General features: G+C 41.0%; 4 protein-coding genes across 4 annotated transcripts; 1 reads left to right on the top strand and 3 right to left on the bottom strand.

Moving 5' to 3' along the window:
• Positions 1–2,470: 2,470 nt before the first annotated feature.
• ch25hl2 (cholesterol 25-hydroxylase like 2) lies at positions 2,471–3,379 on the top strand. The gene has a single exon (XM_061072005.1). It carries the CDS (start codon positions 2,471–2,473, stop codon positions 3,377–3,379), a length of 909 nt encoding a protein of 302 aa, XP_060927988.1.
• A 12,138-nt stretch (positions 3,380–15,517) lies between these two features.
• On the bottom strand, positions 15,518–18,099 carry LOC133002103 (proteinase-activated receptor 2-like). The gene is made up of 3 exons (XM_061071898.1): positions 18,036–18,099; positions 16,908–16,979; positions 15,518–16,590 (listed from the first exon to the last, which is right to left on the bottom strand). The coding sequence occupies exons 1-3, from the start codon at positions 18,097–18,099 to the stop codon at positions 15,518–15,520; spliced, it is 1,209 nt and encodes a 402-aa protein (XP_060927881.1).
• Positions 18,100–19,182: 1,083 nt separating this feature from the next.
• LOC133002014 (proteinase-activated receptor 2-like) lies at positions 19,183–23,001 on the bottom strand. The gene is made up of 2 exons (XM_061071781.1): positions 22,938–23,001; positions 19,183–20,237 (listed from the first exon to the last, which is right to left on the bottom strand). Exons 1-2 carry the CDS (start codon positions 22,999–23,001, stop codon positions 19,183–19,185), a joined length of 1,119 nt encoding a protein of 372 aa, XP_060927764.1.
• Positions 23,002–23,516: 515 nt separating this feature from the next.
• On the bottom strand, positions 23,517–26,304 carry LOC133008721 (proteinase-activated receptor 2-like). Its single transcript, XM_061075999.1, has 2 exons — positions 26,209–26,304; positions 23,517–25,167 (listed from the first exon to the last, which is right to left on the bottom strand). The coding sequence occupies exons 1-2, from the start codon at positions 26,270–26,272 to the stop codon at positions 24,071–24,073; spliced, it is 1,161 nt and encodes a 386-aa protein (XP_060931982.1). The 5' UTR covers positions 26,273–26,304; the 3' UTR covers positions 23,517–24,070.
• Between the last annotated feature and the right edge of the window lie 21 nt (positions 26,305–26,325).

The following is a 26,325-nucleotide window of genomic DNA, read 5'->3' as shown; positions in this document are numbered from 1 at the left end:
GAAACGGCCTATATGCCTCCTGGGCATCACTCATACCTTGGAGGAATGCAATGAAAAACACTGTCCTCTCTGTTGAGCTCCGTCCCAACTTTGGAAACCTTTAAAAAAGACAAAAATCTAAGAAAATCTTTTTTCAGATGTAGCTTCTCCCCATTCATTATTTTAGTGGCTTGTAGGTTTGGTGAAGACTTGACTTTTGTTGCCCTCTATTGGCTGATCAGAGGTATCAGAAAGTGTAATGATAATACTTAATTTGTCCTATTACAGACAGGATATGTGTGTTTTTATGCTCTTCTTTAAGTGTTGCCTGCAGTGGGCCCACATTGTTTTCACTGCATGTCTTTAAAGTCCATCTCTCCTGCTGTTTCTATTATGTTATGTGTCTCAATTCAGGGGCTGCATCCTTCAGAGGCTGCATTTGAAGGCCCGATAGAGTCACAGCTGTGCGAGTAGGCCGTCCCATTTCGTGAGATCCTTCAAATGCGTCCAGGGGCATTAAAACTTTCTGGTCCAATCCAAGTTCAGCTCTGTTGCTAGGCAACAGCAATAAGGGCCAAATGGGCAGTAGATGCCGATCATGGAAATCCTCTGTAGACCAGAATATCTCATTTGAGCTCGGCCTTCTCAATGTACCGAAGACCGCCTCTTTCGTGGGCCGGGTAGACCGCGTCCTCTGAAGGATGAAGCACCTGAATTTTGTCACAGCGAAGAAGAAGAAGAAGTAGAAGAAGAATTGGACTATGATTACAACTAGATCCCTTGAATAAACAATATGAATACTCACATATACTACCATTATTAAAAATACATTTATGTTACACATTGTCTTTTTTAATGAATGTTGTTAATGTTTTGATTTTGTTGAAGAGCTCTGTTACAGGCTGCACCTATTGTACCACTATCACGTGTTTTTTCCGTCACAATTTTTGAGGGTTAAGGGCAAAGGATTTCCCACCTTGTTAAGCCTAATGTGGCAAACTGTGGTTTGTGAATATGGACTATACAAATTTCATTTAATTCATTGATTGATAAATACTGGAAACATATGAAAAAAGCTATCCTGCTCCGTTCGACAATTCAAAATTTGTTATCCGTGACTAGAAGCTCATTAGTTAACTTTAACATAAAACAGCAACTCAAATAAATGGTCTAATGTGTCAGAGTATTTGAGCCAGTGGCAGCCTGACTGACAAAGAGCTAATTCATGAGACAGAAAGTTTACTTCCCAAAATGTCAAACTATTCCTTTAATGCATGTAGGTTTCCCCTGCATTCACATGGGTGGATGTATTCAGTCAACTTTAAATGAAACCCTGTGTATGTCAGTGTGTCTGTTTTCTCTTGCCACAGATGAACTCAATATACTTGTAGAATAATTCTCTGGCCCGCTGTTGGCATGTGATATGTTGTTATTTAATGAAATCAGTGTTAAGAGCATCTTAAGTCGACATCTTAACATAGACTGCACAGTGTTGCATGAGATATTATCCAATCCTCGGCTCTGCACAGAAATATTGGGTCACTCCATGGAAACAAGAGCTGTGCTTGCTGCTCCAGCTCAGTTTTTTTTTAAATGAACTCTTTTCTGTAAAAAAAACTCAAACTGAGTGATAGGCCAACAGCAATCCACATCAGAAAGGAAGTGCTTTTGAATTCATGTGTCATTTGACAGCTGGTGTATGATTAATTACTCCTCTACAGTGTGTGTTTGTGTGTGTGTGTGTGTGTGTGTGTGTGTGTGTGTGTTTGTGTTTGTGTTTGTGTTTGTTTGTCTTTCTATAGTTATGAGGGCCAATTTTGGTTTTATATGATTATTGTGAGGACATTTTGGGTTGAGGTTCTCACAAATTGAAAGGATCGTTTCAGGGTTAAGACTTGGTTTTAGAGGTCAGGGTTAGAATTAGGTTTAGGTTAGGGTAAGGGGCTAGATAATGCATTATGGCAATGACAGGTTCTCACAACTATAGAGAGACAAGTGTGTGTGTGTCTGATAATCTGAGAGAGGCAATAACAGCTAGAGGCTGCATGACTTGTTTCAGATGATGTCTATTATGATAATGTTAACAACTATAAAACCCTGTCTCTTGCGTTTTGTCGAGTCAAATTCACAAGTAAACGGAAGCCTTCTCTCCATGATCTGGGTCAAAAATGAGAGCTGTTGTGGCCTGGCTCCTGAGTCCTGGCTGTGGTCCTTGTGCCATGAAAAAGAGCCTTTACTAACTGACCCGCTTTTGAAATTCGGAGGGGGTGGATGGGGTGGAGGTGGGGCTTGAATACACATAAGAGGCGAAGACAGCCCGCCAGTCCAATTTGGTACAATCTCGACAGACAATTTGCTCTTGCTTAACCTATAAAGAGAAGCTGATTGGAACTCTCTGTTCGTTTAGACTCTGTTTATCCTCTCCAGAAGTGTATTAGTAAATAATCCTCTTGGATCGGCCCTCTTTTGAAAGAGAGAAGCTTTTTTAGTGATGAGCACAGGCTGGTTACTCAGAAGTGAGACTTTATCCTTGATGACGAATGTGGACAACGTGACAGGGGGCCAGTCCCACGACTTGGTCCTGCAGCCCCTTTGGGACTTCCTCCACCAGAACCACCACGACCTCCTGACGAGCCCTCTCATCCCTGTCTTCCTCTCCGTCACCACCTACTTCTTCCTGGTTGCTCTTTACACCGTGTTGGACCTGCTGGCTCCCACCTGGCCCTGCATCAACCGCTACAGGCTCCATCCTGACAAACCAATCTCCTGGCCAAACATCTGGACGACCCTGGGCATCACCATCTACAACCACCTTCTGTACATCTTTCCTGCTGCAGTTGCCCAGTGGCTGTGGAGGCCGCCCACCCCACTGCCTCGTGAAGCACCCTCTCTCTGGAGCTTCTTCCTGGGCATCCTGGGCTGCATGGTGGTCTTCGACTTCCAGTATTACCTGTGGCACCTGCTGCACCATCGGATTCCCTGGCTGTACCGCACCTTCCACGCCGTGCACCACCAGTACAACCAGCCTTTCAGCCTGGTCACCCAGTACCTGTCTGGCTGGGAGCTGTTCAGCGTGGGGTTGTGGGCTACGGTGGACCCAATCCTGCTCCAGTGCCACTGCCTCACAACATGGGGCTTCATGGTGTTCAACGTCTATGTTTCCACCGAGGACCACTGCGGCTACAACTTCCCGTGGGCCATGCATAACCTGGTGCCCTTTGGCCTCTGGGGCGGTGCGCCCAAGCATGACACACACCACCAGAGGCCCAGCACCAATTTTGCCCCATTCTTCTCTCACTGGGACTGGCTGGGGGGCACCCACACCGTGTCAACTCCCTCCAGCCACGTTGCCAATGGAGAGCCAGACGAGCTGAAGGGGAGAAAAGACCAAAGAGCTTGAATTTATCCCTCATTGACTCTGTCTCTCTTTAACTCGCTCCGTCTCTTTTGTACCTGCTCTTGTCCCACTAGTTCATGTTATTTTCCTCTCTCCTCTTCGGTAGAACACTTTCTATCTTCCCCATCTCCCTGCCTTTCTGTCTCGTTGATATTGTTAAATTGATTCACTTTATTTTGATATTCTTCTCTGCTCTCTAACAGAATATGGATATTCTTCACTGTTTAGGAGCTGATTATCAATCTTAACATTTTCTGGTAAGTTGTTGAGAATAATTATCTGTAATATTTTTCTTTTTTTATTTCACTGCTGTACTTTGTACATTTATTTTTTTATTCCTAGAGATTTTCCATTAATGTTACCCTGGAAAATAAAAGTAAAAGATTAAAGCACTTTTTTGAGATTTCTTCTGTTGCACTTTGGTGAGTAGTTGAGAATGTGCTGACGGTGGATGGTGTGATCTGTCAGAGTGATTACACACACGTTAGCACAAACATTCTCCCTCTCTCCCTCCTTAGCACCGACTCTCTCACTCACACTCATGAATAGTGGTCTTTAAGCTGCATCCCAGTATGATGCGTGGGCGCAATACTAATCTATCATCCGCTCTCTCGGACAAAATGGTCTTACTGGAAGAGATCTTCATTAATCTCACCCCAAAAAGAGTGAACATGCTTGTGATGCAAAGTCTTCCACGTGTGAAAATGAGGATCAAACACTGCGAAACACTTTGCTATGTTCAGTGTATCTCTGAACTTTTGTCCTTCTGTGAGCCAAGCTGCAGTCTGGGATCCTCTGGTCTTGTAATGGTCAACTCCAAGTTCTAGTTTGAAAAACCAAATGAGACGGGATGTTTGCTGTCAGGATCCATAGGCTCAAAAGGGCCTGTCACAGGAAATCAGACCCTCAGAGACCTGTCTCTGTTTTATTTCATTTTTTGAAACAAAATATCTATTTTATTCATGTTTTGATTGTCAATCGGTTTTGTTTCCTGTATTGAAAGGTACTAAACAAACAAAGTAGTTTTAGTATTGTGGGGTAGCCTTATAGACATTACTGTGGAAATAAACTCATTTGACTTTTTTAAAATGCAAAACCATTTTTTTGAGCTGCATCTACAATTCTTATTTGCACAGCTTAAACTATCTAACATTGTGTCATGTCTATTTAAATCATAGAGGATAGGCAGTGAGTCATAGGTCAGCACCCTCATCTCAGGTGGAGACACAGGCGGTGTGTTGTTGTGTGTTTCCGCATCACGATGGAATTGACAGTTGCAACAGGTTGTTTCACGAAGAAACATGTTCACATGCCTCAAGCTAAACTGTCTGCATGACTCTCAAATTTCTTCAGTACTGGGATCTCATTTCTGAAGAAATTAACAAACTTTAAACTGGAGGTTGATTATGTCGGGAACTGTAATGTGTGGGTGTTTAGTGAGTGAGTGATTTATTTTATTGTTTATTTCGGAAACAAATGCACAAAGGAATGATTTTTTTAAAGATTTCTGTTTGTTCTGCAATCCACCAGCACCATATGGAAGAAATCATCTCACTTATGCATTGGTAAAATAACTTCAACAGTTGCATCAAGTCAGATCAGTGCCATCTTTCAGTAGCTAATTATTTTCTCATATTTCAATACCTGACCACTTGTCAGTCTTGTGGATACAGGGCTGATGCAATCCACCAGTTCCTATGGAACATACCGTAAATATTGTGTCATGGAAATATGCAATGCAAACCACCACTTAAACTGCATGCATGCAACTGCAGAAGTACCTTCACAGTGAAAGAGGCAGCAGTTAAACCACAACATGCTGTTTTCACACTTTGAGTTTTGTAAAAGGATATGAGATGCAGGTGGGGGTAGTTTTCTTGTGTCTTTGGACAGAGCCAGATGATCTGTTCAACCTGTTTTCACTCTCCATACTAAGCTACGTGACTGGCTCCCGGTGGTATAAGTTCATATTTAACAGGAGTGTGATATCTGCCTTTGTCATTTAACTCTAGAAGGGGAGTAAGTTTCCAAAGAATAATGAATCATTCCCTAAGAACATTGCTATATGTTGCAATGCAGTTATATGTGCAACTACATTATAATTCCTATAACAATGGCCCTCACACCAAACCTGTGTTGATTGTGTCTTGCAGCAGGATGTGTTTTTAAATGTGTGCACACCGGCCTTATGTTCGAGGTCATCTGCATTTTCATTCCTTCAGGATCATTCATGGTCAGAAACACTGCAGCAGGACATATCACCCCCTGCATAATTCATGGTGGCCTCAAACCCTTTTGGATCATCAACTTTTACTAACCACAATCAGAATCTTTTTACCGTTCTCTCTTTTTTAAGAAGTGGTTTATGTTTGCCCTCGTCACATTATGTAGCTAACAAATGTAAATGTAACATGGCCAGGGAGTGGCCCTGTCCCCAACATGTGAAAAGAAGGTGTTGTTTACTCCGAGTGCTGACAAAAGGTAACATGACACCCAACAGCAATCATTTACCTTCTTAAACAGCCCACCTCTTTGGGTGGGGTAGTTGCTTGAAACACATCAGCTCATTTACTCCTTATCTACAGAAAAAAATACCAGGAGCCTTCACTTTAGTTCACAATACCCCCCTTTGTTGACACTCTATTGTCTTTTAGGAGACAACATGCCTTGTCACAGGTGAGAGATTTCAACTGAAAATAGAACGTTACTGTGACACACATTGAATGAGCTACAAGTTTAACTAGAAACCAGAAACAGGCTGCACCCACACTGAGAGAATGACGTAGTGTTAAGGCGTGTTTTTTTATCCTATATAATGAGAGAAGCCGATCCAAGATTTTGGTTCAATCAAATGTTTTATTTAAAGATACAATGAAAAGTTATTCATAGCTATGGACAATTATCACAGCTAATGCTAATTAAGTTAGCAGTAGGAAGATGAAAATGGCCCCGAACAGAAGGGGTTTGGTATAGTTATAACAGTAGATTTGATGTGATTGGTTATGAATATTTGGAGGGGAGTCACCGCAAATCACTTTGGATCTCCCTTATTGGTCCAGCCGCAGTCCCACGCCTCTTGTCACCGAATCCAGGAAGTGACATAGCAGCTCTCCGTCATGCACCTACGCTACTCTACCGGTTGCTAAGGCAACTCTATCTACCCTGACAGTCTGATGTTGTCTCGTAATTCAGCCTTGAGTAGAAAGTGTCTTGCTCTAGCCATCTTGGCTGCACCAACTTAACCATAACAAAACTCTCTTCGACTCTCCTATCAGGACAGCTGTTAGACTGACCATCCTTGTGACGTACAAACATTATTAGCAAATTCCAAATATTAAATATGATAAGCGAAAGGTTGAAAATAATGATTTGTATAAGGTAATGTTATTGACCCACTGCTCCTACCTCCCCTTCTGCCTTTATGAAAAGAGTCTGTGCCATTATGGTTTGAGAACCTATTATTGTGTTATTGTGTGTCTGCTCTGTGAATTCTGTCTGATGTTGAATACAGCTAATGAAAATATGCTTTAATATCCAAGAAGTTAATTATGAGGACAACTAAAAGATACATTATTGGCACTAAACAGCAACGGTTATTAAATTAATTTGTATGTGCATTATATCTAGCTAAAACTACCTCTAGCTTTATTATTAAGAGTTCTGTCAGACACAACCTATAGTTAAAAGTTTGAAATTCCTAACAGACCCTCTTTTCACGCCGTTCAAATCGGTGTGACCACCTACTGGGAATTTCATACACTCCGCAAACCCTTCATCCCATCCAGTGCAAACCCGTCCTCATCCTCATCAGATCAGCTGGGGGCATGAGGCATGTTTTCCTCCCTCCGAGCCTTGGTGATGATCTATTCAGTAATTTTCAGAGTCTACAGCCATGTCATGGTGCGTAGAGGTGGAGAGGGCACTGGTCACCCAGCCACCAGGGGCAGTTTGGAAAAAATGTCTTTCAAGAACTTCCTATCATAGTACACACACATAACCCTCCCAGCCAGTAGAAGGGGCCAGGGCCATTCGTTTCTGTGTGACCAAACAGGGTACAGGAGCAAGCTGTTCAGATATCAGCTTTTTTCAGATCTGCTCCAAGAACAAAATTATCAAGAATTGTCAGTGAGGCTTTTTCAGTCTTTAAGAGTCAATGATCTGGATCTTAGCCTTGTAAAGATCCTTTCGTGGAATTGATACTTGCCAACAGGCCAGGTGTTTAAGCTTGCACTGCACAAGCCAGGCGCAGGGCGTAGTCGGTCGTGGTGGAGGAGGTGGAGTTCACACCGGATGAGAGTGAGTTTGTGAAGACATGAAGCCCAGATTCCAGAGTTTGAAAGGAAAACAAACAGAAAGATGATTAATTTACTGCGATGCGTAATTTAGATTAAAGTTCTATAAGCTTATAATTAAAGAAACAAACTAAATAATCGAATCAAAACATACATACCCTCTTTTGGTAGTCAACTATTTCATAAAACTTTTGAGGAGTGGTCGGCCAAATCAGTGGACATTAAAAAATAAGAAATTAAACAACTGAATTTCAAATAGCAGCAGATTTGGCAGTGTTTGAGTATTTGTGTTCAAACCATTTTCCAAAATTCATTCGACTGCTCCATAACACGATAATTCAGAAGCTTTGACGTCAAACTGTCCTGTGATAAAACAGGAATCACATACAAAGGACAAATGTGTGAGACATGAGATTCAATTCAAACATTTCAGAGTTTACAGCTGAAACAGTTCAAAACAATTTAAATAAAAGTTATTCTCACAATTTTCTTCATGATGAAATAGAAACAATAAATGGAGCTTAACAACACCTTTCAAATAAAGAGCCTTAGATGTTAAGTTAACTGGTGAAACCAAACAAAAACAACAAAAAATAAAAACCCTCTCGCCTGAATTTGAAAAGTTAAAGTGTCCAAAATTAATTTAAATATGATTATAGATATGACATTCTATAAACTGTGTAAACAGAGGGGCTTGTATTCTGGCTTCTGTATTTCATTTAAGATGAAACTGACTATGTGTTAAAGTGTATTTGACCTCTGACCTTTAACTGGATTTTAATTTATTCTTCTTTAAAATGGTGAAACATAATTATTTTTAGGACTCTCAAGAGTCTTAACAAGAGTTACTTGCGGTTGAATCAAACTCCTATCTTAAAATGCCCTGTACTCTGTGGTCAGCGCTTTGAATGGCCTATTTACATCTGTATGATCTTTTAGTGTTGTGAACTGCATGTATCTTACCCATGTCCTAAGTTCTCTACCAGTGGTGTCGTGTGTGGATGAGACCAGAGTATTCTATGTTATTCTGAGTCTGTTTCCTACTGATGTGTGTTGGTCCATTGGCCACTATATGAGAAATATCTGGGCTAGTTTGGATTGGAGATTTTTCTGAGTTTGATCTCTTCTTCGGAGAGGGCCTCACAGTTATGTGGGGCGTGTGTGTCCGCTGTCATTTCATTGGCCATGTTGACAGGTTTAGATTCAAAGGTGATGTCAGGCTGTTTGAGCACCTGAGAGATTTGGATTCGGGCTGGTGAAAAAGAAATTGCCTTAAAGTTCAGAAAATACAGTGATGCCGTGGTCTGAGTTGACTTTTAGGGGAAACATTCCTGGTTCCTGGTTCCCTCTTTTTTCTGATCCAGAACTCTGGAGCTACATTCACCACCGCTCCTGATACTGCTGCTCCTGTGTCGACCATGAGGGGGATGGGCTCTCCATTGATTTTACAGGTCACTATGGGGTCTGGTTTGGGGGGCATGACGTGACCTGCTGTGGACATTGGCAACTTCATTGGTCATAGCCGTTGCCATGATCCCAGGCTGAAAATGGCCTCTGGTGTAGCTGCGGGGGCATGCCTCTTCCTCTGCCTCAACCTGGGGGGCCTCTGTTGTCGGGGCCCCCTCCTCCGTAGGGGGCTCGTGGTCCTCTTTGTTCCTCATAAGGGCAGTCTCGGGCCCAGTGGTCAAGTTGCCCGCATTGGTGACATCCAGTGTTGTGGTAACCTCTGGTTTGATCTCTAAACTGACCAGGGCCGTACCCTCCTCTTGGTCTGAATGGAGGGGGTTGACCAAATGGAGGCATGGGTTGATTGTCTCTTTCGATTCTCATAGCCTGCGCTACTGCCTCAGCTATTTCTAAATTTAATCCTGACACAGCAGCCATCTGATTAAGGGGCTTGTCTTTCTTGTTGGGGTTCATCTCGGGCCTCTTATCTTCCAGTTGGGCCTTTAGTAGCTTTCTCTCGCATGATCGCCAGCAAGACTCAGACTCCATCAGGCGCTTTTGAATCAGGGAAAGCTCTTTTTTCAGAGATTCTTGGTCTGCTTCAGCTTTCTTCAACTTCTGTTTGAGCACGAAAACCTCTTTCCCTCTCTCCTCCTCTTGTTGCTCCTCCACTGACAGACGAGTCTGCAGCTCTTGGAGTTGTCTCCGAACATTCAGTCGTGATTTTTCCACTTCGCTGAGGTTGCGTTGCAGCTCGATACTCACTCTCCTGTGGCTTTCTGCTGCATTCTGAGCTTGGTTGAGATGGCGCTTGCCATCCATCATCTCGCGTCTCAGTTGGTCTTTACTCTCCTCGGCTGCTGCAAAAGAAGCTTTGCACTGGTCCAACAGTTCAATTGTATTATCAGCACGAGACTGAAAACGATACTCATCTCTCATAGACTCTGGACTTGACGTTCGTCACCACAGGCTGCGTCTTCCTGCTGAGAGAGAAGCTGCATCATGGTGGTGGGGGTCTGGACAGGGGTGGCGGCCATTTATTTTTCTTTAGCCTGTTAATAATAATACCTCCAGACCAGCACATTTATCAGTATTCCAAGCAGAAGGTTCAGACTCAGAATATACCTGTTCATCCACCTATTGTCCACTCACTGTTTTTCTAGCGCTGTGACTCGTTGATAAATGTGTGTGTATCTTGGTGGGTCTGTCGTGTGGGTATGTCAGGGGTGTTTATCTCTAACTGTAAAATAAATAATTTTCTTAGTGGATGAGAGAGAGAGGAAAAATAAAATAAAATAATAACTCCAAATATAACAATAATAGTAATAATTCAAAATCAGAATCAAAATTAAAATTTAAATAATAATAAAAAAATTGAAAATTGAAAACAATAACAAAACAGATCAAAACAAAACAATACAATACAAAAATCAATACAATATTACAAAGATTAAAAAGATTGAAAAGATTAAAAATATTAAAAATATTTACGAATATTTGTAAAATATAAACTAATTAATTAACCAATTTATCAATCAAATTCAATGATGTCTACACAGTTGTAACCCGAGTTTTAATGTTCTTAAAGTTTCCCCAGCTACCAGATGGCAGGCTGAAGCCTCTGGTTGTAATTACTTTTATCTAACCCCAGATGGTGTATTGAGTCAAATGGCAAACATAAATTCAAAAGATCTAAATTCTGTATCTTACTAATTCCAGGCAGCTCGTAAACAAGTTTAAAGCTTAGGTTGAAATTCTCATCCGTTCCTAGCAAGCAATTGGATGACTTCAGTTAGTAATAAAAATCAGCATTACAGCATTATTATCAAAAAAACACACTCAATATTCCCTCCTTTGACACAATTATCTTAATTTATTCAGTTGATATAAGCGATAATTGTTTCAACATATATTTTATGGAAAATATACTCTAAGAAGAAAAAAGTTGGACCATAGATTGATATTCTAAAGGGGACAGAAATATTTCACCTTTTACCCCCGTTCTGAGGAGAGCAAAACTGGCCTCCACTATTTAGTTTCACTGTGCCCACTTTATCAGAGCTTAGTTCTCCATAATATAAAACAAAGACACTGTGAACTTATTCATTATCAACAAAGCCAAGGTTGAGGATGAAGCTTTGTACGGGTCAAATGGCTTAGATATACTAAAAAATATTGACAGAAAATGCACTTAGTGTGAATAGTTTTAAAGAAAAAGAAATCAGGAAAAAAAACTAAATACTGCCAATTACTATCTTTTTTAATTACTATATTTTAAAAGGCACTTTAATGTGATTTTGTGTTTTCGTTAATCACTTTTCCATGGAGTTGTATAACAAATCAAACTAATAAATTGTGTAGTATCATACTGGTGTCTACTGTAATCCCTGCTGTAGCAGGACTAACATAGTAATAAGATATTTAAATGATTGGATTTTATGTAGAACTTTAGAGGCCAAAACCTTTCTCCTTTCCTCTAAAAGATTAGATGTATTGGAAATATCTGAAACAACAAAATTGTGCCAAAAAGTGTAATTTTAACAATTCCTTCTGGAATTCTTTACTTCTGAATTTAGCAATAGTAAAATACAAACAAACAAACAAACAAATAAACACAAACACCAAGCCTCCTTGTGATCTTAACGCCAGATGTAAGCTTTAAGATTTTCTGGCCTTCCCCAATAGCTTCCTCTCCCTCAATACCCTTGTCATCTACCAAGTACAGGGTAAATCTCTGCCTCTGTTTCTCTCAATCCTGTGACCTTTGACACACTCTTTCTCCTCTCTTCCGTTTTCAACACCACATACATCAGATGGCAGACATATACCACTTCTAATCTAATTCCTATATATTTCTCTAGGAAAAAGTCGTTTTCCTGTCAGTCCGTTAATTCTGTCTTAGTCAGTTTGTTCTGTGTCTCAGTAAATCGTTTGACCTTGACTCTTTTTCCTCTCGTTTCCACACACACAAACACTCCTACTCCCACACACACTGGGAGTTATCTCCCTGCACACAAGCACACGAACATTCACAGCCAAGCGTGCTCTGCCACGTTTTTTTTTTAATTTCAGGCAGAGACCGCATTCCCTCTTTTGAGATACGAAGGGCCGCGCCCCAACGTTTTCTACCAGTCACTCAGTCAAACAGCCACACACTTCCATTCATACTAGTTACTTCACATCCTCTCAATTTTATATAATCAATAGTAGTATAATAATTTTTATTTAAGTAATTTCCTCTTTCAAATCCTTATTCGTAACATCCTTCCGTTATTTGTGTCCAATTGAAACGATGATGTGTATTTTGGGGATTCCAGGCAGCACCGATTAATAATTGCCCTTCTACCTCTGAATCAGACAAACCCACATTTTAATTAAACCTCTACGGTTTCTGGAAATCTTAAATAGTCTCTGATTTCTAAAAGTGAAATACACAACCCAATTGTTTTTACAAAACAAAGCCAGATTCAATCCTCTCAGGTCTTTGTGTCCTGAATGAGAAACAACCAGATAATCCAGCCAATTTTTCTTAAATCTATATACAGCCTGGGCATAGAAACCCCGGAGAAAGAGGGGGGGGGGGGGGGAGAAGAGAGAGATAGCAGGAAAAAGGGAAACTCCCTTGTTTCAGCCTCAGTGCTGTGTCACATACAGCTTATTTACATAAAATACTTTATTAGGACAAAACACTCAATAATAATAATAATATTTTGTGATCTAGGCGTCTTTAAATGTTTAGGCCTGACACATGGCAACGGCAGAGTCTGCGGCCAAGCTCCAGTCTCGTCAGTACTGATGCTGGGGCACACTTATCAGATGTAATTACCTGTGTCACACGGCGAATTTTAAGCTTGATCAAACGTTGCACTCTGGTTATTCAGACCCGGCCCCGTCGAATCCCACGTCCGTTACAGAATAACAAAATTATCACAGCCGTTTTACCATTTCTAATTTAAGGGTCGATCCAAAAGCTGTGTCTGAATTCATTAAGCGTCTGGTCTCGTCATAACAGCGCTCATGCCTTCAGTTTGACATTATTTTCACGGATCCCTTGTTAAAATTTGCTTCAGGCTCGATTCGACAGTGTATCTGGCCCGATAAGCACTTGTTCCCGTCAGAACCGGCACTCCGTCTCCAGATTCCACTGCAACCTTGCTACCTGAATGTCTATCTTTAGGTCCGATTAAACAACGATGTGTTTGTTAGGTCCCTCACTTTCCTAGTGTAGGCCGACCATTTCTCCAAACCCACACCCTAAAAAGTTTAGGTTGCAATATTTGCAAACTGTTGTTTAATTCGTCAATTTGCCCGGCCCTGCGCCAAGATCTGGGACTCCTATTCCAATCCTATTTCCTCAGTGGTCCCATCACTCTCATTGTCCCCCTATTTCACACTTATTTCCTATTTCCTCTAGTTCCTCTCAACACTTTTCATTGTATCTCAAAACACACAGAACTTTATTTATAAATTTTACCTCCTATCTCCTCTCCGCATTCTCATATCTATAATAGTGACTCTCTAAGTAATACAGAATTTGTTTTAACTGGTTTCTGCGTACCTTTTGTTTGGAGCTCCAATGAGAATGCGAAGAATCGATCGGAGCAGCCTAGACTTTGAGGCCTGCTGTCTGGTCCAAATCTTCCTTAGGAAAAAAGTCGGTCAAAAACTCTCATAGGATCACGTCGGGGTCACCATCTGTTAAGGCGTGTTTTTTTATCCTATATAATGAGAGAAGCCGATCCAAGATTTTGGTTCAATCAAATGTTTTATTTAAAGATACAATGAAAAGTTATTCATAGCTATGGACAATTATCACAGCCCATGCTAATTAAGTTAGCAGTAGGAAGATGAAAATGGCCCCGAACAGAAAGGGTTTGGTATAGTTATAACAGTAGATTTGATGTGATTGGTTATGAATATTTGGAGGGGAGTCACCGCAAATCACTTTGGATCTCCCTTATTGGTCCAGCCGCAGTCCCACGCCTCTTGTCACCGAATCCAGGAAGTGACATAGCAGCTCTCCGTCATGCACCTACGCTACTCTACCGGTTGCTAGGGCAACTCTATCTACCCTGACAGTCTGATGTTGTCTCGTAATTCAGCCTTGAGTAGAAAGTGTCTTGCTCTAGCCATCTTGGCTGCACCAACTTAACCATAACAAAACTCTCTTCGACTCTCCTATCAGGACAGCTGTTAGACTGACCATCCTTGTGACGTACAAACATTATTAGCAAATTCCAAATATTAAATATGATAAGCGAAAGGTTGAAAATAATGATTTGTATAAGGTAATGTTATTGACCCACTGCTCCTACCTCCCCTTCTGCCTTTATGAAAAGAGTCTGTGCCATTATGGTTTGAGAACCTATTATTGTGTTATTGTGTGTCTGCTCCATCAAAACAATCTTGACTGTGAATGTGTAAACATTCGCATCCTCGAAACTAAACAATGTCATACTGACTTTGCCCCAGAAAGGACAGCTCCTTGAATTCTGTCTGATGTTGAATACAGCTAATGAAAATATGCTTTAATATCCAAGAAGTTAATTATGAGGACAACTAAAAGATACATTATTGGCACTAAACAGCAACGGTTATTAAATTAATTTGTATGTGCATTATATCTAGCTAAAACTACCTCTAGCTTTATTATTAAGAGTTCTGTCAGACACAACCTATAGTTAAAAGTTTGAAATTCCTAACAGTAGGAGGTCACTAAATGAGGTGTATTGTAAAAATAGGTGAGCTGTAGGTGTTTACTGTCTGCTGGTAGAACGTTGAACGGTAGTGAAACCAGTGGGAGGACAACCTGTTTAATCTACTAAACCTGCCTCAGCACGTTCTCTAACATTCTTCAACACCTCTACTCTGATCCTCTTCTTCTGTCTGACTTTTCCCTTCAGATAAAAACCCCAAAACATGACCAACAAATAGTAAATGTAAACTGAGAGTCACTCAGGAACAGGAATTTAATCAGTTACACAATCAGGAATAAGGAGTTTAAAAACAACACGTGGTATAAAAAGTTAAAGTTACATTCAGACTTTCTGCAGGAATTTTGCTAAATGATTTGACCAAAGTCCGACTGACATAAAATAAGTCACAAGTTTCACAACTGATCCGCTGCACAAATTAGTTCAGTTTGGAAAACCTTGGAAAACCCACATTTAGAAAGGCCTAATCTATTTTTACATATACACAAAATATGCATAAATGTTTCACATTTTAAAACCAAACATCAGTTCATAATGAAGTAACACACATATTAAAAAGAATTTCCCTCTCATCCCAGTACAGTCTTTATAAAATGTGTCCCAGTGCCACACAGCCTGTGTGATGCCTTGTTATCTGAACACTACAGTGCAAGCACAGACACGATGCGCGATATCTCTGCTTTATCTGACTAATTTGTGCTGCTCTTTGTCTTCCCGGTGTCTGACGTACTTGACTTGCTCTTCCTGGAGTTTTTCAATGAGCTGAATGAAACTCTCATCCTCTCCACACTCCTGTGGCTGCGGCACATCAAAGTGTTCTTCACGTGGTTCCTGAAGTCCTCGGACACAAAGTAGTAGATGAACGGGTCCAAGCAGCTGTTGAGACTGGCCAGGCATAATGTGGAGATGTAGAAGCCGTAACCGTTATTTATCACTCCATTCTTCAGTAGAGCGTAATGCACCACCAGCATGATGTTACTTGGGATGAAACACACAATGAATGTCACCAGGACGGTCACGATCAACACTCTAGATCTGTGTCGGTTCTTTGCTGCCGAAATTTCATGCATGCTGTTCCCCAGAGCTCTGAGTAACAGAATATAGGCCACAACGATCACTACACAAGGGATGAGGAACACAACGACGGCCATGAAAGTGAAGTAGTAGTACGGGAGCTTGATGGAGGGGAATGGATCTGTGGTGTTTGTTATGATGTTGACGTCATGGCAGGTGGTGATGTTCAGGCCTTTGAGCTCGGCAGTTTGCTCATACAGGTACAGAGGGGTGGTGGTGAGCCAGATGAAAGCCCAGATGGAGACACACACGCCAACAGCCACTTTGGTGCTCTTGCTCTGCTGGGACAGAGGGTGAGCCACCACCCAGCACCTCTGCACACTGAGACAAGTGATGAACAGAATGGAGCAGTACATGTTCCCGTAGAAGAAGCTCACAAGGACTTTGCACAGCAGCTCTCCATAGATCCAGTTGTTGCTGTTTAAGTGGTAGGCGATTTTTAGGGGCGTCAAAATGACAAAGAGCAGGTCAGCCAGTGCCAGGTTGGCCATGTAAATTGTTGATGGCTGCTTCTTTTTGGTCCTGAAGAGGAAGACCCAGAGTGCCATGCCGTTGGCAGGAAGTCCCACAAGGAATACGATGATGTAGATGATTGGGAGAAAGACTGTGGTGAGGTTACTCTTCAACGTGTCTGCTGTGTAGGAGTCCATAACATCTTTAGAGTTTTTGTCCTGTCCAATGATCTCATCTAAAAATAAACAAAAAAAACAGATCAAGGCACTGATAGTTGATGGAGAGAATATTCATTGTATACGGTTTAGATGATTATCATTTAATAATCTATCTGTCTGCTTATTATACCCCTGAAATAGCTGCCATTCCTGTCTGTTTGGGAGTTAACCACAACCAAGTGTTAGAAACATAGTCCCCGTTGAAACATTCTGTACTTGTCCGTGTTTATAAACATTGATTTGATTTTAAATAATCCAAGATAACATGAAATAAGACCACATTGATATACTCAGATACAGTAGATGATTGGGAAAAAGACTGTGGTGAGGTTACTCTTCGACGTTGCATTGTCCACATCAGCTTTTTCAGGGTTCCCAGCCCAGGCGAGCCCCCGGTCACCGGCATCTAAAAAATAACACATAATAACAGATCAGTGCACTGATTAGTTTATGGAGTGAATGTTGATTGTAAACGGTTTAGATAATTATCATTTAATTAATCTACCTATCTGCTTATAACACCCCTGAAATATCTGACATGCATGAGAAATAACACCAGTTAAGTTAAACCTTCAAACTTATTAATAACTACTGACATGAATAGTAATGAAGCAAATTCTGTTTCATTTTATGCCCCAAAAAAATCTGCTATAAATTCTTAATTGCAGATAAACCAGGGAGGATAAACACAAAGTTTTCTAACTTCACACTGCACCATAGACTGTTTATAAAAAGCTCTGTAAACAGTTTATTGTAGAACTATTTGAGGAGGACTCACTAATGACAAGGAACAATTCTGAAGTATCTCCAGAGCATTAACACAGGACAAGAGAACAACCCATTCGGAACAGGCAGGTTTAGGTCAAGCACTGAACTAGTTTACCAAACAAAAACAACACGATATGTTCTGACTAAAGCTTCTCGAATGTGAGGATTTGCTCTTTTTGTCTGTGTAAAATGATTATGCAGGTACTGAGTCAGAACCAGTTATTTGAAGAGGTCACCTTGGGCTTTGTGATGGACAATTGTATTTATATTCTAACAGGCTACAAGAAAACACACAAAGTGATATTTTTAGTAAACAGTAGAAAATAGCGACAAATATCCATCGCTCTCAAGACAAAAGTGACCTTATCCAATGTCTTGTCTTCTCTGAGCAACAGACCGAAACACAGATATAAATAAGTGTGTAGTTAGAAAGGCCTTGATTTCCCGATATTCCCGTCTGTTTTGGAGTTAACCACTAACCAGTGTTAGAAACAATATCACCGTCGAAACATTCTGTACTTGTCCGTGTTTATAAACATTGGATTGGATTTTAAATAATCCAAGATAACATTTTGATATTTTCTCCTCAGATAAGACCACATGTATATTCTCAGATACAGTAAAGGCGGAATGCAAGTCCGTGTAACGAGGACGAACCAGTTCCTGCGACACGGTGAGAAGTTGCAGCTCTTACCTAAGGTGACCGAGACGCAGCAGCAGAACATTGACACGAGCCACAAGCACCGAGTTAAATCCATGATGTCCCGTCGACGATCAGATGCTCACTTCTCCTTCTACACACTGCTGCTGTTTACTCTCTGCTGGTGGAACGTTGTGCGATATTGAAACCAGTGGGATAACATCGGATTTATCCTCTAAACGTGCTTCAGCACGTTCTCTAACATCATGCAACAACTCTACTCTGACACTCTTCTTCTGTCTGACTTTTCCCTTCAGAAAAAAACCTAAAACATGACCAACACATAGGAAATGTAAACATTAATATACAAAGTTTGGACCAGACACTGTTTTGAGTGTTAAATCCACCACAACACATTCCACAAAATATAAACATGTCTACGAGGCAGGCAGAGCGTTACATGACAATGGGCATCGTCCACTTTTCTCTTTGACTGTATGATGAAAACTGTGAGTCACTCAGGAATCAGAACTTTAATCAGTTACACAATCGAGTGAAGGAGTTTCACAGAAACTGCATCCTGTTTTTTTTATCATTTATTTAAGAAACTATACAACAATTACACCATTTTCCTTGGCGCATTAAAACTTAAAATAAGATCAACACCTCAGCATCAAGTGGTTTAAAAAGTTAAAGTTATGTTAAAACTTGCTGCAGGAATTGTGCTAAATGATTTGACTAAAGTCCGACTGACATAAAATAAGTCACAAGTGATCCGCTGCACAAATCAGTTCAGTTTGGCTCTTATTTCAGACATTGTTTGTAAGTGTTGTTCAGTGCAGTGAAAATCTTTAAAAAAAAAACACATTTATCTGTGCAGCCCAGTCAGGCCTTAAAAAGGCCCAATCTACCTATCTACATATACACGAAATACAACAAAATATGCATGAATGTTTCACATTTTAAAACCAAACATCAGTTTATAATGAAGTAACACACATCTTAACATGAATTCTGCTCTCATCCCATTACAGTCATATTCACATCTGGATATGAGATGCATCGAGGTCAACTGGCTGCAACTGACCGGCCTTATCTTCATAAAATGTGTCCCAGTGCCACACAGCCTGTGTGATGCCTTGTTATCTGAACACTACAGTGCAAGCACAGACACGATGCGCGATATCTCTGCTTTATCTGGCTAACTTGTGCTGCTCTTTGTCTTCCCTGTGTCTGACGTACTTGACTTGCTCTTCCTGGAGTTTTTCATGGGGCTGAATGAAACTCTCATCCTCTCCACGGTCCTGCGGCTGCGGCACAGCAAAGTGTTCTTCACGTGGTTCCTGAAGTCCTCGGACACAAAGTAGTAGATGAACGGGTCTAGGCAGCTGTTGAGACTGGCCAGGCATAATGTGGAGATGTAGAAGCCATAACCGTTATTTATCACTCCATTCTTCAGTAGGGCGTAATGCACCACCAGCATGATGTTACTGGGGATGAAACACACCATGAATGTCACCAGGACGGTCAGGATCAACACTCTGGATCTGTGTCGGTTCTTTGCTGCCGTAATTTCCTGCATGCTGTTCCCCAGAGCTCTGAGTAACAGAATATAGGCCACAACGACCACTACACAAGGGATGAGGAAACCAACGACGGCCATGAAGGTGAAGTGGTAAAACGGGAGCTGGACAGAGGGGAATGGATTTTCGAGGTCTTCTATGAAGTTGACGTCATGGCAGGTGGTGATGTTCAGGTCTTTGAGCTTGACAGTGTGGTCATACAGGTACAGAGGGGTGGTGGTGAGCCAGATGAAAGCCCAGATGGAGACACACACGCCAACAGCCACGTTGGTGTTCTTGCTCTGCTGGGACAGAGGGTGAGCCACCACCCAGCACCTCTGCACACTGAGACAAGCGATGAACAATATGGAGCAGTACATGTTCCCGTAGAAGAAGCTCACAAGGACTTTGCACAGCGGCTCTCCATAGGTCCAGTTGTTGCCGTTTAAGTGGTAGCTTAGGTTGGCCATGTAAATTGATGACGGCTGCTTCTTTTTGGTCCTGAAGAGGAAGACCCAAAGTGCCATGCCGTTGGCAGGAAGTCCCACAATAAATACAATAATGATGTAGATGATTGGGAGAAAGACTGTGGTGAGGTTACTCTTCAATGTCTCTGCTGCCTCTGAGTCCACAACAAATGGTTCTGGGTTGCCAGAGACCACAGCCGCGATGATCCCCCGTCCTTCGACTTTAGCTAAAAAAGAACACATAAAAACAGATCAGGGAACTGATTAGTTGATGAAGAGATTATGATTGTAAACGGTTTAGTTAATTATCATTCAATTAATCTACCTGTCTGCTTATCAAACCCCTGAAATAGCTGACACGCATGAGAAATAACACCAGTTAAGTAAAACCTTAAACTTATTCATAACTACTCACATGAACAGTAATAAAACAAATTCTGTTACATTTTATACCCCCAAACAATCTGCTATAAATTCTTAATGGCAGATAAACCAGGTAGGATGAACACAAAGTTTTCTAACTTCACTCTGCACCATAGACTGTTTATGAAAAGCTCTGCAAACAGAATATTGTAGAACTGTTTGAGGAGAACTCACTAATGACAAGGAACAATTTTGAAGTATCTCCAGAGCATTAACACAGGATAAGAGAACAACCCATTCGGAAGAGGCAGGTTTAGGTCAAGCACTGCACTAGTTTACCAAACAAAAAATATAAGATATGTTCTGACTAAAGCTTCTCAAATGTGAGGATTTGCTGTTTTTGTCTGTGTAAAATGATTGTATAGGTACTGAGACAGGAACAGTTATTTGAAAAAGTCACCTTGGGCTTTGTGATGGACAATTTCATTTATATTCTAACAGGCTACAAGAAAACACACAGAGTGATATTTTAGTAAACATTAGAAAATAGTGACAAATATCCATCGCTCTCAAGTCAAAAGTGACCTTATCCATCAAGGTACTTTATACCACTGTTTGTGGGAATGTGGGGAGATTAAACATTTTTGGAGTTTGTGTTACAATATATCTCTCAAGTTACCTCTTCTACAGTACCTCTAAATCCTAAACTATGTATAGTAAGCATCTATCCAGCCAATTATTCTCTGACTAATAGAGAAAGAAAAATGGTTGACCTATGTCTTCTACAGGCCAGGCGCTCAATCGCTCTGTCGTGGAAGAATGTTCGTTGCCCCTCTCTAGGCTACTGGTTAAAAAACTTAACGTCGAGTTTGGCTCTTGAGAAGTTAACATATGTAGTAAGGAAGAAAGCTTCTCAATTTTACAGTACCTGGGAGATGTTTTTGGACTTTGTTAAGAATGGTCACATTGAAGAGGCATTGGAAATGTGAAGTGACTAATCTGTTGTGAGGAATGTGTGCTGTGCTCTGTTCCATGTTTGTGACTGTATTTTTTTTCACTTATATATACAGTACTGTGCAAAAGTTTTAGGCAGGTGTGAAAAAATGCTAAATCAAATCAATATTTGGTGTTACTACCCATTGCCTTCAAACCAGCATCAATTCTTATAGGTACACTTGCACAAAGTCAGGGATTTTGTAGGATTATAGTCAGGTGTATGATCAACCAATTATACCAAACAGGTGCTAATGATCATCAATTTCAAATGTAGGTTGAAACAGTCATTAACTGAAACAGAAACAGCTGTGTAGGAGGCCTAAAACTGGGTGAGGAACAGCCAAACTCTGCTACCAATGTGAGGTTGTGAAAGACAGTTTGATGTCACAGGTCATACACCATGGCAAGACTGAGCACAGCAACAAGACAAAAGGTAGTTATACTGCATCAGCAAGGTCTCTCCCAGAAAAAGATTTCAAAGCAGACTGGGGTTTCCAGATGTGCTGTTCAAGCTCGTTTGAAGACGCACAAAGAAACGGGCAACGTTGAGGATCATAGACGCAGTGGTTGGCCAAGGAAACTTAGTGCAGCAGATGAAAAATACATCAGGCTTATTTCCCTTCGAAATCGGAAAATGTCAGGCAGTGCCATCAGCTCAGAACTGGCAGAGACCAATGGGACCCATGTACACCCATCTACTGTCCGGAGAAGTCTGATCAGAAGTGGTCTTCATAGAAGAGTTGCAGCAAAAACTCGGCTGGAACAACCTACCAGCTTAGTTCTTTCAAAAACTGTATGCAAGTCTACCTAGACGAATTGATGCTGTTTTGAAGGCAAAGGATGGTTTACACCAAATATTGATTTGATTTAGATTTCTCTTCTGTTCATTCACTGCATTTTGTTAATTGATGAAAATAAACTGTTAACACTTCCATTTTTGAAAGCATTCTTAGTTTACAGCATTTTTTTCACACCTGCCTAAAACTTTTGCAAAGTACTGTATATTTAATTTTTTGTTTTAACTTAGTTTAAACTAAATAAGTATTTTCATTGTAATTTCTTGTCCTTGAATTTATGTTGTAATCATAACTTAGCAATTTTTGTAATATTTTTATTATTTGTAATTTTATGCCGCCATATTTTCAGGTTGGGGAAGGTTCTGGTATGTATGCAAATTGATGTAAATGTATAAAACTGTATAAAACCAATAAATGTTTTTTTTTTTAAAAGTGACCTTATCCAATGTCTTGTCTTCTCTGAGCAACAGACTGAAACCCAAATATAAATACGTGTGTAGTTAGAAAGGCCTACACTTTTACCGACATTCCCGTCTGTTTGGAGTTAACCACAACCCAGTGTTAGAAACAATGTCCCTGTCAAAACATTCTGTACTTGTCAGTGTTCATAAAACATTTGATTTGATTGTAAATAATCCAAGGTAACATTTTGATATTTTATCCTGAGGTAAGACCACATGTATATACTCAGGTACAGTAAAGGCTGAATGCATGTCCATGTAACGGGGATGAACCAGTTCCTGCGACACGGTGAGAAGTTGCAGGTCTTACCTGAGGTGACAGAGACGCAGCAGCAGAACATTGACACGAGCCACAAGCACCGAGTTAAATCCATGATGTCGCGTTGAGGATCAGAGGCTCACTTCTCCTTCAACACACTGCTGCTGTTTACTCTCTGCTGGTGGATTGTTGTTTGGTATTGAAACCAGTAGGAGGACAACATGTTTATTCCTCTAAACCTGCCTCAGCCCGTTCTCTAACATTCTTCAACACCTGTACTCTCAAACTCTTCTTCTGTCTGACTTTTCCCTTCAAAAAAAATAACTAAAACATGACCAATACGTAGTAAATGTAGACATTAATATATACATTTTTCGGCCAGGCACCGTTCTGAGTGTGAAATCCACCACAGCGCATTCCACAAATTCCAAACATGTCTACGAGGCAGGCAGAGCATTACATAACAATGAGTCTCGTCCACATTCCTCTTTGACTGTATGGTGAACACTGTGAGTCACTCAGGAACAGGACTTTGATCAGTTACACAATGGAGTGAAGGAGTTTCACAGAAACTGCATCCTGTTGTTTCATCATTTATTTAAGAAACTATACAACAATTACACCATTTTCTTTTGGCGCATTAAAACTTTAAATTAGATCAACACCTCAGCAACAGGTGGTTTAAAAAGTTAAAGTTACGTTAAAACTTGCTGCAGGAATTGTGCTAAATGATTTGACCAAAGTCAGACTGACATAAAATAAGTCACAAGTGATCCGCTGCACAAATCAGTTCAGTTTGGCTCTTATATCAGACATTGTTTATAAACGTTCAGTGCAGTGAAAATCTTAGAAAACCCACATTTATCTGTGTCGCCAAGTCAGGCCATAAAAAGGCCCAATTGATATTTACATTTACACTAAATATAACAAAATATGCATAAATGTTTCACATTTTAAAACCAAACATCAGTTCATAATGAAGTAAAACACATCTTATAATGAATTCCGCTCTCATCCCAGTACAGTCATGTTCACATCTGGATATGAGATGACTCGAGGTCAACTGGTTGCAACTGACAGTCTTATCTTTATAAAATGTGTCCCAGTGCCACACTGCCTGTGTTATGCCTTGTTATCTGAACACACCAGTGCAAGCACAGACACGCTATCTCTGCTTTATCTGGCTAACATGAGCTGCTCTGTGTGTTCCCTGTGTCTGACACATATGACTTGCTCTTCCTGGAGTATTTCATGGAGCTGAATGAAACTCTCATCCTCTCCACACTCCTGCTGCTGCGGCACAGCAAAGTGTTCTTCACGTGGTTCCTGAAGTCTTCGGACACAAAGTAGTAGATGAACGGGTCCAGACAGCTGTTGAGACTGGCCAGGCATAATGTGGAGATGTAGAAGCCATAACCGTTATTTATCACTCCATTCTTCAGTAGAGCGTAATGCACCACCAGCATGATGTTACTGGGGATGAAACACACCATGAATGTCACCAGGACGGTCACGATCAACACCACGGCTCTGTGTCGGTTCTTTGATGCCGTACTTTCCTCCATGCTGTTCCCCAGAGCTCTGAGTAACAGAATATAGGCCACAACGATCACTACACAAGGGATGAGGAACACAAAGACCGCCATGAAAGTGAAGTAGTAGAACGGGAGTTGGACAGAGGGGAATGGATTTTCGAGGTCTTCTATGATGTTGACGTCATGGCAGGTGGTGATGTTCGGGTCTTTGAGCTTGACAGTGTGGTCATACAGGTACAGAGGGGTGGTGGTGAGCCAGATGAAAGCCCAGATGGAGACACACACGCCAACAGCCACGTTGGTGTTCTTGCTCTGCTGGGACAGAGGGTGAGCCACCACCCAGCACCTCTGCACACTGAGACAAGTGATGAACAATATGGAGCAGTACATGTTCCCGTAGAAGAAGCTCACAAGGACTTTGCACAGCGGCTCTCCATAGATCCAGTTGTTGCCGTTTAGGTGGTAGGCGATTTTTAGGGGCGTCCAAATGACAAAGAGCAGGTCAGCCAGTGCCAGGTTGGCCATGTAAATTGATGACGGGTGCTTCTTTTTGGTCCTGAAGAGGAAGACCCAGAGTGCCATGCCGTTGGCAGGAAGTCCCACCAAAAATACGATAATGTAGATGATTGGGAGAAAGACTGTGGTGAGGTTACTCTTCAACGTGTCTGCAGTGGCGCGGTCCACAACAACTTGTCCAGAGTTTTCAGGGTCCTTAACCCCGATGAACCCCCGTCCTTTGGCATTAACTAAAAATAACACATAAAAACAGGTCAGGGCACTGATTAGTTGATGCAGAGAATATTGATTGTAAACAGTTTAGATAATTATCATCTGCTTATCACACCCCTGAAATAGCTGGCATGCATGAGAAATAACACCAGTTAAGTAAAACCTTCAAACTTATTCAAAACTACACATATGAACAGTAATAAAGTACATTTTTCATTTTCATTTCATTTTATTCCCAGAACAAAATCTGCTTTAAATTATTGATTGCAGTTAAACCAAGGAGGATTAACACAAAGTTTTCTAACTTGACTCTCCATAGACTGTTTATAAAAAGCTCTGCAAACAGTATATTGTAGAACTGTTTGAGGAGGACTCACTAATGACAAGGAATAATTCTGAAGTATCTCAAGAGCGTTAACACAGCACAAGAGAACAACCCATCCGGAAGAGGCAGGTTTAGGTCAAGCACTGCACTAGTTTACCAAACAAATAATATAAGGTTACCCTGACTAAAGCTTCTCAAATGTGAGGATTTGCTGTTTTTGTCTGTGTAAAATGATTATGCAGGTACTGAGACAGGACCAGTTATTTGAAAAAGACACCTTGGGCTTTGTGATGGAAATTGTATTTATATTCTAAAAGGCTACAAGAAAACAAACAAAGTGATACTTTTAGTAAACATTAGAAAATAGTGACAAATGTCCATCGCTCTCAAGTCAAAAGTGACCTTATCCAATGTCTTTGTCTTCTCTGAGCAACAGACCGAAACCCGGATATTTACGTGTGAAGTTAGAAAGGCCTACATTTCCCGACATTCCTGTCTGTCTGGGAGTTAACCACAACCCAGTGTTAGAAACAATATCCCTGTCAAAACATTCTGTACTTGTCCGTGTTTATAAACATTGGATTTGATTTTACATAATCCAAGATAACATTTTGATATTTTCTCCTGAGATAAGACCACATTTATAAACTCTGATACAGTAAAGGCTGAATGCAAGTCCGTGTAACGGGGACGAACCAGTTCCTGCGACACGGTGAGAAGTTGCAGCTCTTACCTGAGGTGACAGAGACCCAGCAGCAGAACATTGACACGAGCCACAAGCACCGAGTTAAATCCATGATGTCCCGTCGACGATCAGAGGCTCACTTCTCCTTCGACACACTGCCGCTCT

The sequence above is a fragment of the Limanda limanda genome, chromosome 1, assembly GCF_963576545.1.
Source record: "Limanda limanda chromosome 1, fLimLim1.1, whole genome shotgun sequence".
Classification (NCBI taxonomy): domain Eukaryota; kingdom Metazoa; phylum Chordata; class Actinopteri; order Pleuronectiformes; family Pleuronectidae; genus Limanda; species Limanda limanda.
The sequence above is the reverse complement of the archived record's forward strand: the minus strand, read 5'-3'. Positions and strand labels throughout refer to the sequence as shown.

Excerpts from the sequence above, each read along its gene's own strand:
- ch25hl2 (XM_061072005.1), top strand. The coding sequence starts at position 2,471 with ATGAGCACAGGCTGGTTACTCAGAAGTGAGACTTTATCCTTGATGACG.
- LOC133002103 (XM_061071898.1), bottom strand. The coding sequence starts at position 18,099 with ATGGATTTAACTCGGTGCTTGTGGCTCGTGTCAATGTTCTGCTGCTGC. Across the intron at positions 16,980-18,035 it reads CTGCGTCTCGGTCACCTTAG|ATGCCGGTGACCGGGGGCTC; the intron begins GTAAGAGCTGCA and ends GTTATTTTTTAG. Across the intron at positions 16,591-16,907 it reads GGACAATGCAACGTCGAAGA|ATGAGATCATTGGACAGGAC; the intron begins GTAACCTCACCA and ends GTTTATTTTTAG.
- LOC133002014 (XM_061071781.1), bottom strand. The coding sequence starts at position 23,001 with ATGGATTTAACTCGGTGCTTGTGGCTCGTGTCAATGTTCTGCTGCTGC. Across the intron at positions 20,238-22,937 it reads CTGCGTCTCTGTCACCTCAG|CTAAAGTCGAAGGACGGGGG; the intron begins GTAAGACCTGCA and ends GTTCTTTTTTAG.
- LOC133008721 (XM_061075999.1), bottom strand. The coding sequence starts at position 26,272 with ATGGATTTAACTCGGTGCTTGTGGCTCGTGTCAATGTTCTGCTGCTGG. Across the intron at positions 25,168-26,208 it reads CTGGGTCTCTGTCACCTCAG|TTAATGCCAAAGGACGGGGG; the intron begins GTAAGAGCTGCA and ends TGTTATTTTTAG.